At 46.2% G+C, this 16,045-nt stretch overlaps 1 protein-coding gene across 2 annotated transcripts in view; it reads right to left on the bottom strand.

The window, feature by feature from the left end:
- Positions 1-16,045, bottom strand: part of MXI1 (MAX interactor 1, dimerization protein) — a 56,759-nt gene that overhangs the window by 36,846 nt on the left and 3,868 nt on the right. The window contains exons 1-2 of one of the 2 annotated variants that reach the window (XM_080620628.1): positions 9,956-10,369; positions 9,165-9,297 (exon numbers count right to left, since the gene is read on the bottom strand). In XM_080620628.1, the coding sequence (XP_080476754.1) occupies positions 9,165-9,297; positions 9,956-10,028 (206 nt within the window). In that variant the 5' untranslated portion in view covers positions 10,029-10,369. Of the gene's footprint in view, positions 1-9,164; positions 9,298-9,955; positions 10,370-16,045 lie in introns of those variants that run through there. The other variant, XM_080620627.1, reaches the window with a different exon arrangement.

Consider the following 16,045-nt stretch of genomic DNA (forward strand, 5'->3'; position numbering starts at 1 on the left):
CAATACGAGGAATATACTATGTGTGGGTTTCCTATAACTAGTCAGAGTAAAAGGTACTTGCTGAATGCACACAGGGCTGCTGACAAGGGCCAAGAGTTCTCCAGTGTGCCGCTCCATTCACTGCTCTATTCTTGTGCCTTCTAACTTCTGTGACAAGTGAGCAAAGGCCCTACAGAAACCATCTCCTTCCCTTCCTGCCCACAGTAACCACACCAGAAGGGGCTCATGCACACAGATCAGACACAAAGTCTGACGTATGCTCATTCTGAGAGGTATCTTTGCCATTTCAACAGAGAAACTCCACCCCACCTCCATTGGAGGTGCAGCAGTCAACATCTTCTATAATGACTTAGAACTTGGCCAAATTCAGGTAGATTCTTACAGGTCAGGAAAAGGTATATTCTTTGCCTTCATCAAAGCAAGCTTCCTGTCTATGATCCATGATGTGAGTTGAACTTCTTGTAGACAGATTCCTGACTTTGGGGTTTTTTTAATACATTGACAAAACCATGTTTTTCATGACCTGGTGAGGAGCAACATCAGGTGGCTTCACCTCCAAGCTCCCCCATGAACAGAGAAGAGCATGGCACAGAATGAGAACAGCAAAATACAGACACTTCCTCACATTAGTGTCAGGTATGCGTTGTCCTCCAGGTCTCTCCCAAGTGCTACCCTACACAAGCCTCCTTACATGAACATCATAAACAGGTAATTTGAAACAACACGAATGAATTAAATAAAATGAGGCACAGACTTCCATCTATCCCCTGCTAACACCTTAATATCTCTGTTAACAAAGTTTTCTCTGTTGAATATTCAAGTGTACTACAGAGCAGGGTGGGACCTGATGCTGCAGGAAGCTTTATGCAGTCCCTGCCCGCTGAATTCCAGCAGGCTCCACGAGTCTCACGGCACGGTCAGCGACTCAGTCTCTTCCAAGGCCACACCAAAACCACTATCAAAGTTGCTGGTGCCTGCATGGCAGAGAGATCACGGTAACTCACAGGAGAGAATAAAGACACAGGCGTCAGTTTTCAAATCTACCTAGAAAACATAGGATCCTCATATTCTTTCAAACAGCCACAAGCTCCAAAACACTGATTCTGCTTCCTGAAAACAGGATTAGAAAAGTGTGTGCATTACCCCAATGTACAGATGGTGGAAACCATGTAATGTACAGATGGTAGGACCCATGTAGGTCATCTGACGTGCACGGATCTTGCAGCCTTTCGGCAGCAGACTTGGGAAGTGATCCAAGGGCTCAGCATGCCAGCCCTCTGCCCTACACCATGCTTCTTCCCACACATTACATTACCCTTTCGAGGAAGATGGTCATATCCAGAAATAGCCCTACCAATGTCATCTGCGGAGCAGCAGCCTGTTTGGAGAACACGTACTTCTCTGCAACATGCATCTTCTGACCTAAAGAAACTGCCTTCAGATGCACTGGGGAAAAGGAGGCTTTCTCAGTAAACACCACCTGACTGAAATGCACTTTGTTTGAAAAGAAACTGATGGCATTTGTATGGCTGTGGGCCAGGCCAGACTTTCTTCACTTCTATTTAGACTTGCTAGTTATCTCTCATGTTACAATGATACTGCTGCAATACTGCACCTGGAGATGAAGGGAGGGCAAACATACTTGAAAACAGGAAAACAGCAACAGTACTGTTAGCTACACATTGTGTTAGGGAAACTGAGGCAAAAAAGCTCACTCAGACTGTAAGAAAACAAAAAAAAGAACCCAGATATCCTGACGTCTGTGGTTGTATTCTGTCAACAGGGACATACTCATCAAGCATCTGGGAAGGCTAAGAAAAGCGGAAGAACTCCAATTTCTTCTGTTCTTACAGCTCTGGCTCACAAGCACCAGCAACTAACATGAAGGCAGTGAGGTGGCTACCTCTCACTGTCCCCAGATGGCCAAGCTACTTATGAAGCAGTTCATGAGCTGCTGCAGTTTGTAGCCTAACTGTTAAAAGCAAACTGGAACTGGTGCCATATTACCTTACCATGTCTATATAGCGCTTTACAGCTGCCCAAGCATCTGGGCAATGACCACTGGAGTAATAGTCTCAACAACAATCCCAATGTCATCTGTCCCTTCACATAACTTTTCCCTTCTTGATGGTTCAACAGATGGAAAGAGATAAATGGGAAGAGTTCAGAAAATAATCGACCATTTTATCCAGAGGAACTTTAATCAAAACTGAGGCAAGAACTGCTCTCCGTTCACATGTCTGCTTGTCACAGGAGCAAGCAGGAAAGTATAAACAAGTAATTGAGATAATGTTGGAAATCATCTAGGCTACTTCAAACTAGATTCATACAGCAACAGAACTGAAGTGAAATCACTTTTATATCAGAGAATGGAAGTACAGTAGGGAGCACAGAAATGAGAGATGGGAATATATCCAGCAGGATGGAAAAAGCAGGCCTGTTCCCTCTGAGATGATCAACAAGGCAGTGTCTCACAGAGAAGAGATGCAGGCAAAGGCTGGCCAAGTACACTGCCTCTGATCAAGAGAGCCCAAAATAAGTCAACAAAAACAAATCCTATCTTTGTTGGTTCAAAAGGGGTAGGCAGTAGGAGCTAACACTCCCAAGAGGAGAACAAACAGAAGACAGTCTTTGAATTTGGACAGAAGTTTGTCAGGAGGGATCAGGAGTTGATCAACAGCAGGAACTCCAATGAGCAAGACAATTAACTCAGCAGCATGACACCGACTGGTCTGATTGGGTCAGAAAGAGAAATGGATTTAAAAGCTCAACCAGGAGCAAGAAAGGAAAGAGTCAGTCTTACCTACAAACAGGGGAGCAGAAGGAAACAACATATAGCTGACAACCAATACACTGTCAAGCAGCAGGTCAGCTCAGGTTAAACAAAAGCATGAAGGATAAACCCCTGCAGATGTTGTGGATGAGGCATTACACAGAGAAGATACAAACACGGTCAGAGTGGAAGATGAAACCAACAGAACACCTGACAAACAAGGAATACTACTTAAACCAGAGAATTGACTGTACACTCACTATAATAGGGAGAGAAAATAAGGGAATTCAAGGAACAGATGACTGGGTTTAGCCCAGATATCCTCCCCACCGTCCCAGGGCATCAAATCTCTCTGGGAGCTGGGGCTAACAACTGAAGAACTAAAACCTGAAGTTTCCTGTCACTGCACCAGCACTGCGGTCTGCTATCAGTGGTGCAAACCAGCCCACATCAGCTGCAGCACAGCTCGACCTGGGTAGAGTGCTGCAACATGTAAAGCAAGAGCCCTGACTTACAGTCTCACCGCTGCAAAACATCATGCTCCCGGAGAGGAGACCCCCAAATCTGGGAGGACAAAGGGATCAAGACCCTTCAGCCACACAAAGTAACAATTCACAGCACAGTGATGCTGCAGTGGTGAGTTATAGCTAAGTCACATCAACATCAACAGCTAGGCTTGCTTCTAGTTTATACAAAGGCACAATTCAGACAGTCTAAAGAGACCACAAATTACATTTTACACCTGCTGAAGGTATCAAAGTATAAATTCATCCCAGAATCACAGTTTCTGCATGGAATCCCTGCCACGCAGATCTCCCTATGGATGCCTACGGTACTAATACACAAAAGAAAGCAGGAACTGCAGCTCTGCAGGATTATCTTTCTTGGAGGGCTATAAAATAAAGAGGGTAACAAAGGGGAACACAGTGGGATCCCCCATGGAAACTGCTACATCAGCCCCAGCACTTTTGGAGGCCTCATTCCTCTCCAGGGTGCCGCGTTTATGCTTCTCATGCCATTTTCTGGGTTCACCCTCACTTTTTGTATTTTGTCTGCTAAGCTGCCAGTCGTACTGCAAAGCCAAGCATCACTGAGAAGATGCTGCATACAAAACCTCACCTCCATGGGGTACTTTTTTCTTCCCAAATTGTTGGCAGGATCTCAGCTTCTGATGTAGATCAGCAGAGACAAGGAAAGGCACAACTTATTGCCAGCAGGTACAAAAACTCCAGCATCACTATGACTTGCTTGTCTACATTTGCAAAATGCACTGGGGCAAATTATATCAAATGGGTAGATGGGATGTGCAGAGGCTGAACAGTGTTGAGTTGCAGCCCTAGCTGCCGATCTGCTCTGATCAACTGTATTCCAGTACAAACCTGCAGGACAGCGGGATGCAATCCTTAAACAGCTCAGCCATGTCCAGTTTTCCTTTCTTGAAAAATTAACTAGCATATTCATATATTGCTCTCTCCTGGAAGATAAGATCCCATCTCCAACTCTTTCTAGCCAAAATTTCAACAGCAGCATGAAGATTCCACATAGTAATCCCATTGTTCGCACATTTATCAAAATGTGGCATAAGTCAAAACACGGCACAGCAAATCTCATCCCTTCTTTGGTTTACACACGTGAATTTGTACTCCATGAAGCAAAGCCAAGTCCTGAGCCATCAATAAAGCTCCCTGGCACTACAAGACTTGAGACAAAAAGCAGTCTCTATCCCCAGCATATTACACAAGGGTCAGATTCTAACCCAGCTACACACAGCGAGTCAAAACTCAGCTCTCAGTAGCTGTGGAGTAAGATTTGATCCAGTGTGAGTGCAAGTGGTTGAAAAACGAAAGCACTCACCAGCAAATAAACCAAGTATCACCCAGAAACAAATAACAACTGATATAGGGAAGGAAGCAGCAAAGCTGCCAACAAAAAGCCTCAGAGACCAGATCTCTGGGATGGGAAGAGAGGGGCAAGGGACTTTGTGCAGAACAGCAGACGAACAGGGGCTGACAGAGCGATTCACTCCTTCAGGAATCTCTGACACAGGAGACACTCAGCCCCCTGTGCCTCCTCTCCCTCAGTGAAATCAGCACTGTCCTAACTCCAGAGGATGTAGGAAGGACTGAAAACTGGCAGGTACTCAGCCATCACAGCAATGTGGGGGCAGGGAACCTCCTCTGACAGAAAAGACATAATATATTTAAAACCGTGCTTAAGCAAGTGTTCAGCTACCCCCTTACTCCTCCTCTGCACAGTGAGGTACAGCTGTACAGCACTGCTGCTCTGGGAAATCAGGGTTTCTCATGCACCAGCCAGACAAGGTTGACTTGCAGCTAGTGACACGCTACATCCTCTCAGCTTCTGCACCCCTGTTAGTGAGCCTGTGGCACATGAAGCCATCACATGAGGCACCTAATGCAAACCTACCTGCCTCTCAATCCTTGCTCAGGGACACTGTGAGCAAATTAAGCTTAAAGCCCACTCCTACCCTCAAAAAACAGCTTCAAAGGTTACAAGAGTGGAGGGCTACAGAGAAGATTGAGCACAAAACCAAGTGATGGGATTTAGAAGCATGTAAAAAAAGTTTCAGATGTAGCAGAAGAGAGTGCAACGACAGAGAAAATGAGCTGCATCACTAGAATAGCCAGAAGAGCAGAGAAACCCAGACACCCAAATGTGAAAGATACCGTGTCCAAAATGCCTTACCATGCCCATTACAGCTGCTGCTTCCAACCTGCTACTGGGCTGTAGATATATGAAAGGCCTTTGGGAAATAGCCTCAGACACAAGGGAGGATAATGGGAAGAGAGGAAAGTGAAAGGAAAAAGAAACTGGACAGAGATCAAACCCTCCCCCATGGAACTGAGCAATAGATTCTTTGAGTGCCCTTAACAACACAGGCCCCCTGGGAGAGCTGAGGGCTCCTAGTGCTGCTGGGGGGGGGTGGTGCTTGGCATTTCCCCAGGATCAGGCCGAAAACTAACAGGCTTTTCTGCATGCCTGAGAGGCTAAATAAAAACAAAACACAAATGACAATCTAATATTGCAACATAATTTCAGATTCTGTTATAAATCTTAACTTCATTAAACGGACTGTATTAAGAGGGGGGGAAATCATTTTGCATCCCTGCTGTTCATTCTATTTCCTGCTGACACAACAATTTAAATTGATTAAAAAGTCTTCTCAATTATTTTCCAAAATGTATAAATATCAAACCAGTCTAATCCTAACTAACTATAATGAACCTTTCAAATCACTGGGTCTATTTAGAACTGCACATGCAGGGGTCCCTAAGAGCAGCTTCCAGTGACATTGATGTTATGTGCCCACAGAACTGTACTCCCAGCATGGGCTACTTCACTTCTCCAGGAAGTTTACAGAGCTCAGCTCCTGCCCCACAAACGTCTTCAGAAGGACTGAACATTAAATCAGTGATCCTGTATGTTACAATAAATCTCTGTTCATTTTTCATCACAGTCCAAAAAAACAGAAGACATTTTTGTCAAGAGCAAACAAAAAAAGAAAGAGGTAAAATTAAATACTAATTGAATAAAATTTGGCTAACTGAGCTGCTTGGGGTTTTGCTTTTAGCTGTGTGTTATATGGGATTTAAAACAAAAAGTTTCCTGTGTTTCTTCTGAACTCCAGGTCAGAAAGACTGCAATTCTCCACATATTTTTGCAGGTGGGTCACTTTCAGTACCTAAATACCCCTGACTAAAACAAGACTGCATAGTTCTAAATATATTCAGGTTTTAACCCTCAGATTGCAACATGAGGTCTTTAAAATACCCATGTAAAACACTGCACATCCCTACAGATAATGTCCTGAGGATTGCAGAGGGGAAGCCCTCTGCATCATATCTGCTGCCAGCTGCACGACTGAGATAAAACATCCTCCTTAAAAATGCATCATGAAAATGAGAAATACTGAAGCAATGTTTTCCCTCTTATCTGCACACCCCTGTTCAGGGTAGAAAATAGAACTATTTTGCTGGGACTGGGAGCCCATCTCAGTTCTGTAAGAGTAAGATTTGCTCTGCCACTGCCATTCAGAGCTGGGCTGCCTGCTCCTCAGAACTTCTCTGGATGTTCATGACACGGCAGAACAGAGCCCATGTCTGGGCTGCAAATTCTGAAGGGAAATACTTCGATTTAAACTATGAATTACACAGCATCCAGGCTCCGTAAATACACTGATTATTTGGTTCAATAAAGACCAACAGCAATGCATACACGTTGACTTCTAAAATAGTATAAATGAAGAAGAAAAAGAAAACAACTGTGCTTTGTAAGGTTGCTTAAGAGACATTTTTACAGGAGGCTTAAAGGCCTCTGACAAGATCTGCACAAGATCTAAATGCATAATTTCTCTATTATGCTCAAAATTAAACATTTTGAGACAAAAGCAATCTAAGAAAATCTCTTGTCCACACATGAAATGTAAGTTTTACCCCTCATCAAGGCTTGATGTTTAATTCAAAGTCCATTCAAACTCCACTAGACAGAACTTACTGAATTGTCCCTTTGATTTTAACAGGAAGGGATGATATAGAGCCTTCCTTAAACAAGGCTGATCCTATACTCAGCATCACACAAAACACACTGCAGTGAATTTGGAGGCACCCTGAACTTCACAGTTGTCACTTCCCAGCACTGCAGCCATCTGGAAGGCCTGCCATCTCCTACAGCAAGCCCAAGCTGCTACGACTTGTGCTAAAAGAAACTTCCATTTCCAACTGTGCCTGTAAGATCTGAACACCCCAGAAGACCCACTCTGGTCTCTGCCTGGAGGAGACCTGGTGTTGGTCACTCCCTGAGGCAGAAACAAGCATGGAGGCACCACACTGGGTAACAATCTCACTCCAAATAATCTATTTGGCCTCAGTATTCCTTGAATAATGAAGGTTTTAAGTAACACTAGAAAGTATCTTTTCTGCTTCTCGTGCCTTTCCCCCCACATCAATATATTCAATGCTGTCAGCCCAGCGGGCTGGTCTCAGCACAGAAAGGTGCCCCACAAGGGCACCCCAGGGACAGAGAGTGCTCTGCACCTCTCTCCAGCCTACAGGTTACTGGATTCTGTGCTAAGGAGCTCCTGAGGGGGATGTGCTTTCAGCCCCCCTCTGGAGAAGGGCAGGTTGCCATGACAAAGGCCTTTGAGAGAAAGAGGTGTGGGATGGAAATATAGTACGTGAGAAACCTAGAGGGGAAAAATGCATATCTTAATTCAGCATTTGCCAGAATTCCCCAAGACAAAGTCACTGGGATTCAGGACTTTGGTTCATGGGAAAAAGTAAAGGACTACAACTGTTCTGAAATCAGGAGAGGCTGGATGAAGGATGGAAGTAAATATAAACACACAGCACACAAAAAGCTCAGGATATGCTGATCCTGATGAAGAAAACCTCCCCACAGCAAGATGTCCTAACATCACTTCAAAGAACCTTTATTATCAAATGCTGCCGAAGCAGAATCACTGCAGGCAAAGGCACCTTTCCCTTAGGCCTTTATAGGCACTTTCCCAATGGCCTTAAGAAAGCTTTAATCACCTGAGCCACCTGCCACTATTTTATGGATTGCACAAGCCCTGCTGCAGCAAAAGCAAGCTTGCAATTACATTTTCAAAATTATACTTTCTGTTTCTGAAGTTTCTCTATCTGAGAAGGTCTCAACAAGGTCTGAACAATCCTACAGAATGGAGTGAAAGAAAACAAAAAGAACAGGAAAAAGAGGGGAGAGGCAGATTCTATCACAGCACCAAGTGATAGGCTTAACCCTGTTGTCTCTTCAAGATTTAAGAAACCAAGAAATACTGTATAATAAGAGAGCTGTCAAAACATGGAGTTCTACAATTATCCAGCAATCAGAAAGCTGGGAAACCCCACTGCCCTGAAAGGCAGACTGAAAGACAGCTTCGTTTTCCTGAACTGAATTTTTAACATGTTGTACATAGCAGCCAGTCATCTCCCTCTCTCCCATTTGTTGTAGGAGATCCATTTCAAAATATCATTTCCTTGCTTCAAATCATGCCTGTCATTACAATCCCAGAGCACCCAGGCTGCACACATGCTATCCCTTAAAAGCAGTGACTTCTGGGTTGGAAAGACATCAGCTGTATATAATGGGTGTAGCTACTGCCTACCTCCTCCCTCAACCCTACGAACAGATCTCCCTATTCCCTTTCCCTCTGCAGCATCTGAGCCTTGGCACAGAGACAGCTGCCAGTGCCATGGACCTAGAATGGACACTGTATTTGTGTCTCCTAGCTCTGAATCCCCCCTCAGATTCTTCTCCTTTTCCCCACAGGGTAAGTTTCTCTCCTCTGCCTCCAGCTTTCTTCTCCAGCTTCATCATCCCTGCATCCCACGTGTTCCTGTCCACATCATACCTGTTGGCAAGACTTGTATTGCTGCCAGTGCCGCTGTGTTTTCTTGCCCGGCTCAGCCTCCGCGTGGGCTTTGGGTCTTGTAGTCCAGGACTTGGAACAGAGGGGAAAGCTGAGGCATAGCCATGTTCGCACTCTGCATGAGAATCAACAGGCAGGGCATAAAAAAAAAGGTTATTAACCAAAAGAAAGAGGAAAAAAACAGCAGTCAGCAGCAGGCAGGCCTCACCACTGCCCCGTCAGCCAGGCTGGGGAGGCCCTTAACCACAACAGCTCAGGGAAATGACTGATGATGTATTCAGAGGGAAGCACACTGGGAGGTGCAGAAAAGAGGAAGAGGAATACACAGGCTCTGCCAACCCTGGAGGAAGGACAATGCCACTTAAACACCTGAAAACATCAAAACAGGACAGTCCAGAGAGCACCTCATCTCTGCTCCTGCCTGAGCTATCTGAACTAGACAAACCAGGCGCATTTCATTATGCCATCGAGGTCTCCGCAAAGCCAGAGCCACCCACCACCATCCTGGTGAGAAACTATGACACCAAACACCACTTTTCCTTCCATCCACCTAAATCTCCCCCTCTCTGCAAACGCCTTCCACCTCAGCCATCACCTCCGGGAGGACGCGTTAGCCCTGTCCCTCATCAAACCCCTCACTGATGGGGTTTACCTCCTCCAGCACACACGTGCTCTGAACCTCTTCTCACCCCTCCACAGAGGATTTCTGACCCCAGCCCCGCTTCCCCCATTACCCCGGCTGTTATCCCAGCACCCCTCCTTCCCCCCATTACCTCGCTCCCTCCGCTCCAGATACTCGGCCGCCTCCAGCAGCCGCTGGATGTTGATCATCTGGACCTGCTCCATGGCACTCCGCAGCCCCGGGCCCCCCTCCGCCCCCTCGCTGGAAACGGGGGCGGCAGCGGGGGGTTGCACCGCGGGATAGCCGTCTCTCCCCAGCCCCCGGGCCTCCTCACACCGACAACCCTCTCCGTACCGGCCGGGGGGTGGGGAGGCGGTTCTCCTGGGATGGGCGCACGGAGGTGACAAGGGAACGCGTGAGGAAAGGCCGGAGGAAGAACCGGGATCCTCCTCCTGGCGGAGGCAACTGCTATTCCTGACCCAGACCCGTCCTACTGCCCGGCCCCGCCCCGGGTTCACCTCACGTCGGGCCCTGCCAGGACCCAACCACCCGAAGCGGCCCCTCAGCCCCCCGGCTGGACCAACCCCTCGCCCCGCCCCGCACCACTTTGTTTACCTCTGCCCGGCGCTCACGGGAGCGCGCCCGCGGGGCTGCCTGGGAAGTGTAGTTCCCGCCTGCAGCCAGGCGCTGTGGGACGGCATTGGGGCCCCCACACAGGGACACCGCACACCCACCCGGACACACGCGTGGGGGCCCAGAACCGCCCCCCCCCCCCCCGGAGCAATGGCCGTGTGCCATGATGCCTGCAGTGATGGTTCCATGCCCAGCCAGATCCTGAGGTGATGGCTGTGCCCCAGTCCAGGCCCTGATGTAGTGGTGGACTGACCCTGAGGTGGTGGCTCCATGCGTACCCAGACCCTGAGGTGATGGCTCCATGTTCATTCAGACCCTAAGGTGATGGCTCCATGTGCACCCAGGCCCTGAGGTGATGGCTTCGTGCTCACCGGGCCCTGAGGTGGCGGTGATTTGCCCCATCCTTCCTCACTTCCTGCCACCTCACAGCACTGGTGCATCAGTGGCACAAACCCAGCGGCACTCATAATCCATGCACCCAGCTGTAAATGGAGGGTGATGAGTGTGCCACAGCTTCCCCCGGGGCCACCACCTGCAGGCTGAGCTCCATGCTCCACCAACACGCTAGTGTCCTCGGAGGCAGGAGGGACCTGCAGCCACTTCATCCCTCCCCTTGCAGACACCAGGGCTGTGCAAGTGCCAGGACTGTGGCAAGAATAAAGCAAGGAGACTACAAAAGAAAACCGGCAGCTACAGGGTGGAGGCTTTCCACATCTCACCTGTGGAGATGGAACTGAAGGTGCTCTGAGAACTCATACCGTTTCCTAATGTGAACACAGCCCTTTGAGATGACAGCCAGATGTTACAGACAGCAAGCTTCACTGTATTTGAAGCAGCACGTAAACAAGTAACAACAGTGACCACTCAACATTTTAACAAATACTGTCACACCTATACCTCGCAGTCTGATCACTCTTCCCAGCACCTTAATCAAGTATTTACATCCTGATTTTCATACAGACACAAGACCTCGAGACCACTAATTGAACTCTGAATTTTACCAGCTTCAGCGTTTGCTGGAATAGAGCTTAAAAACCTGTTAACATTCAATTGTATGATACCGGTCTCTGAAATATTTGATCTACTCTCAAAAAGGGCCCAATCAGAGAGCATTCAAAATCAGAATCAGAAGGTTCAGAGTAATAATCTGAATCTCAAACTGATACTGACTTAGAAACACTCCAGGGATTGTTTTGTAGTTCTAATTGGGATTATTTTCATGGGTCTGAACCTTTAGGCTATGACAGGTTACATTTATAAGCATTCCTCCACCAGAATGGGTAAAAAGTACCCTGGAAAAGTACCTTAAAACCCCCAGAAAACCTGAGATTGTCAATTAATGGTTCCTTTCTGGTAGCAAGAGCTTAAAGCAAAGCACAAAGTATTGGGAGATTCGTGATGAAGTTGCAAGAGTTGGCAGCATTCAACTTAAGAAGGCCTAAAAAAATGGATTCAGGGTAGCTAACTTTTCTTTAAACACATTTTGCTGATTCACCATTTCTGAGGTTTTCTCAGAAAACTGCAGGCTTGCAGCTGATGGAGGTAAAAATAATACCACCATTCAGTTCTTACACAGCCCTTTTCATCTCCCAATCTCAAAGGGTTGATTTGTTTTGCTTCTCTTAAGATGGGATCACTGAAGAGTACAGGAAGCTGGGACACCTTCGGGGTCATGCCTCCCTCATCCTGCTCTAAGGAAAAGCAAGCTCCAGCCCTCACTCAGGCAGGACAGCCTCCATTCACGTACCTACCCTAAGCCAACTTGTAAAGCTTGGCTTTTGTCTGGAGAACTCAGGGAAGGAAGTGTTCTTTCTCTCTCCACCTCTTTTTCCTATGTTGGGAACTGCCGATAGAGCAGGTAGTTACAATCATATGGAAAGTTTCAGACTTGATCAGTCTCAGGGACTTATTTGTATCATTTTGGATTATTCACAAAGGGAAAAGGACACAGGTGTGCATACCCTTCTGCAAGTGCATTTCTGGGCTTTAATTATGCTTCCTCTAACATGCTTCCAAAACCAGGGAGCCATTTGCCTCTCAGGATTAGCAATACTAAACATTAACCCCCAACCCTCCCTCACAAAAAACCCATGACAAAGCCCTAACATGACTGCAAGACAAATTCCTGTCAGCATTCACTGACACTAGCTTTTCTGATGGCATATTCGGAAAATCCACTCTATAGAGATTACCCAGGGAAAGCCACGGCTGGAAAATGGAGAGGAAGTTTAGCAAAGTGTTAGCCTCCTGACGCCAAAGTTTAAGATTCAAAACGAAAGAGTAAGAAAGAGGGGGACACAGTGCACACGGTGAATGAAATCAGCACTGGAATGAAGTAACAGCAGGGTCAGTTCTGCGTGAAACGATGTAGCATCAGCTCTTCCATTTACACGTCAGCTCAGCTTCCAAGTCTTTGTTTCTGAAGTAAACAATGTACAATTAGAAGAAAAAATCTCTGTGAAACAAAGACAAATTTGAGTATGAGCTGTGGGACATCTTCCCCAAGAAGGAGCCCTAAAGAGGCAGACAAGCAGGGCCAAGCAGATCTGCTAAACCTTTCAGTTGCCATCCCAAGTGCTCGTGTGGGCAGGTCAGCCTGCAAAATGCCAGAGTTGTATGTGACAGAAACAAAAGTCGGTGGAAAGTGAATGGCAAGAAGAGCCCAATGCTATTCAACTGCTGACCAAAAGCCTCAAAAGTCACATTTTAAATGTGGCTGAGCAATCCACGGGCAACACTGGGGAGGGGCTAAGGGAAGAATATTTTAGGGGAGAATGAGATCATTTAATTTAATGGCTCCAAATGATCTGTAAGCACAGTTTTCTGATTATAAGTGCTTGCTGCTTGGCATCCCTTCTGGCAGCTGTGATTCACTTTCATTGTGTGTTCTGCTGCTTCGCCCTTTAGAAAGGGGCTTTTTACATTTTATTAAATGGCACTTCGGCAGCCCTCCATTTCCAGCCTTAATAATGGATTTGTTAATCTCCCTGATAGCCTTTCCCTCCTCCTTAGCAACAATTTAAATATCCAAGAAGAAATCTGCAGTGCAGAAATCAATTAATATTTACATCTGAAACGCTGCTGTACTATTTTAATCAAGTAGAACAGATGTGGTCTGTTTTTTACCAACATCACCATCGCTTGCATTAAACTCGCACCTTCCATCAAGGAAATCTTCTAAGAGCTTTCTAGAAAGTAATGTTTTAAGCTTCTCAAACCTGCAGTGACTCTACCTCTTTTCTTTCCACTCTGCAGGAAGGGAAACTGAGGTGTAAGCAGCATAATTGCTCATATGAAGAAACACCCTAAGCTAGAGGTGGAACAGGAACATACCTCACAAAACGAGATGCCCAACCCTCTGCTTTGGACACAAGGTTTAGAAATTACACAATGCTTTGCAACGTGGAAGTTATTTTCATTAAGGGCAATCTCTTTGGCTAAACTGCATGGTTTTCCGTCCCTTCTTTGGCCTTTTCTAAAATCCTCCCATCTCCAAATCTATCCACTCTCTGGGAGAAACATAAACATGGCAAAGGTGGGCAAAGGAATTTGTAAGAGCTTCCTTTGCCCACCTTTACACAATCCCTGCAAAGACTTGATATTGCTTCTGAAGCCTTGACACCTAATACTCCTGCAAGCAAGGCGTGAATAATGATCCTCAGGAGGAACAATTCTCTGTTGCTCCCAAAGCAGTGAAAAGATTCACTGATTCCCCAAACCAGCAGACCCATAAACCCCCTGTTTTCCTAGCCAGGGAACATCATCTCTGGCATACCTGAATATCCCACCTTTCAGCACACGCTGTAACAACCAGGTCTCTTGTACTTTTAATAGCTCAGCGTCGGAGGACTTGTAGCAGCAGGCTGGACAACATCCCAGGTCCCACCTACTCAACACCCTTCCAATGCCTGCAATACCTTCCATAAGGGACCTACACAGCCTATAGGACGTGGCCTCATTTCTCATCCAGGAGCCTCATTCTTTCACAAGGCATCAGATAATCCCTTTCAGCACTCCCACTGGTGCCTGGAACCAATCCACTAGTGAGGACAGGCATTTCAGAGCCAAACCACCTGGATATCCAAGAGTTTAAAGAGGAATAAAGCGCATGCTGCATACCTCACTCTGATTCAAAGACCGAGCTCTGTCAATGAATAAGGTAAAAGCCACAGGTCTACTGGCCCTTTGGGCTGCCAGCTCCTTTCCTCTGGGAGACGTGTTGCTCTGTTTCCAGACCTGTGTTGTGCCCCAGTTTATCCTGAGTCAGTGGCTTACTCTGTGACTTTAGTTAAGTCACTTGACTGATCCAAAATTGAGTAAGAGGACCTCCTGGAAATAAAAAATACGACATATAGAGGACAGAGTCCTTCAGCTAAATAAGAAGGTGGGATACTTCATCCAACAGCAGAAGTGCTTCTCTGCCAGCTCTCAGGATGCTCTGCTGACAAGGAATACGATCAGTTCTCAGCAGCGCTCCTGGCACAGCCCCATGGTTTTACCTCTGCCCTATCATTTCTCCTGCTGTGGCTTCCTTCTGAATTTTATGCTGAGGTCCAAACAGCGTGAGTCAAAATAACCCAACCTGGATGTGGCTAACACATGAATCATTGCGGCCAGGTCACAAACCAGGAGGAATGAAAGGGGTTTATTGTGAGCTGGGTGGAAAATATATAAATAAAGGAGCCCTGGACTGCTCCATACATCATATCACTGTAAGACCCAAGACCATCTATACTGACCTTGAACCATGTGTTCAGCTCTCATTGATTCAATGGGAGCTCTGCACACAGGCTGAAGGCAGTCTCGGCTCCTTCTCCCCTCTGCTAATTATAGGTTTCTGATACTTCTTTACTTTAGCTTGTCAAAAAAAGACCCCAAGCAGCACACAAACAACATAAAGAGCCTCATGATGAAGATACTGTTGACTCACCCCCAAGGCTCAGTTTTTCTCTCCTTCAGAGAGCATTATTCAGGAGCAAAGGCCAAATCTCAGGTCACATTTGTTATTCCTGGCCAGAAGGTCAATAAACATAGCCAGCACTAAATGAAGATGTAGCTATCTTCTGTGAGAGGCCAAAGTTCACTGTCCCATGTGTGCACACCTCTACTAGACTTGTGAATAAGGACACCACTGTTACAGTGGCTTACTTGCCTTCATGCTTTTAGAAGAGGATATGGCAACATCGGTCTGTATCTGCAGTGAGATCAGTATATATTACATACCATGTCTATTATAGATAAGTCATCACATCCCAAGAATTCATCACATGTTTACGCAACTCCTACTGTCAAAAGCATGAGTCCACACACACAAAAGAGATGCTTGGCATACACTAAACCTCAGCTGAGTTTATTCCTGGTCTCTCTAAAAACATCTTCCAAACTCCAGCATTTCAGCTGCTACAAATTCCCAGCCATGCTTATTCATGAGGTGGCATTTGCAGAGGTTACACATACACCAGTGGAGCTGCCCCCAGCACAACCTCCATTGCTGAAAACAGCCACTGTAATTTTTTTTTTCATGTGACATTTCTATTCCTTAGATACCAAGCTTAAATTTCTAGAAACAGGTCATTTGGAAACCTGTACATGTCAGTTAGCAAGGTGT

The sequence above is a fragment of the Psittacula echo genome (assembly GCF_963264785.1).
Source record: "Psittacula echo genome assembly, chromosome: 6".
NCBI classification, from domain to species: Eukaryota; Metazoa; Chordata; class Aves; order Psittaciformes; family Psittacidae; genus Psittacula; species Psittacula echo.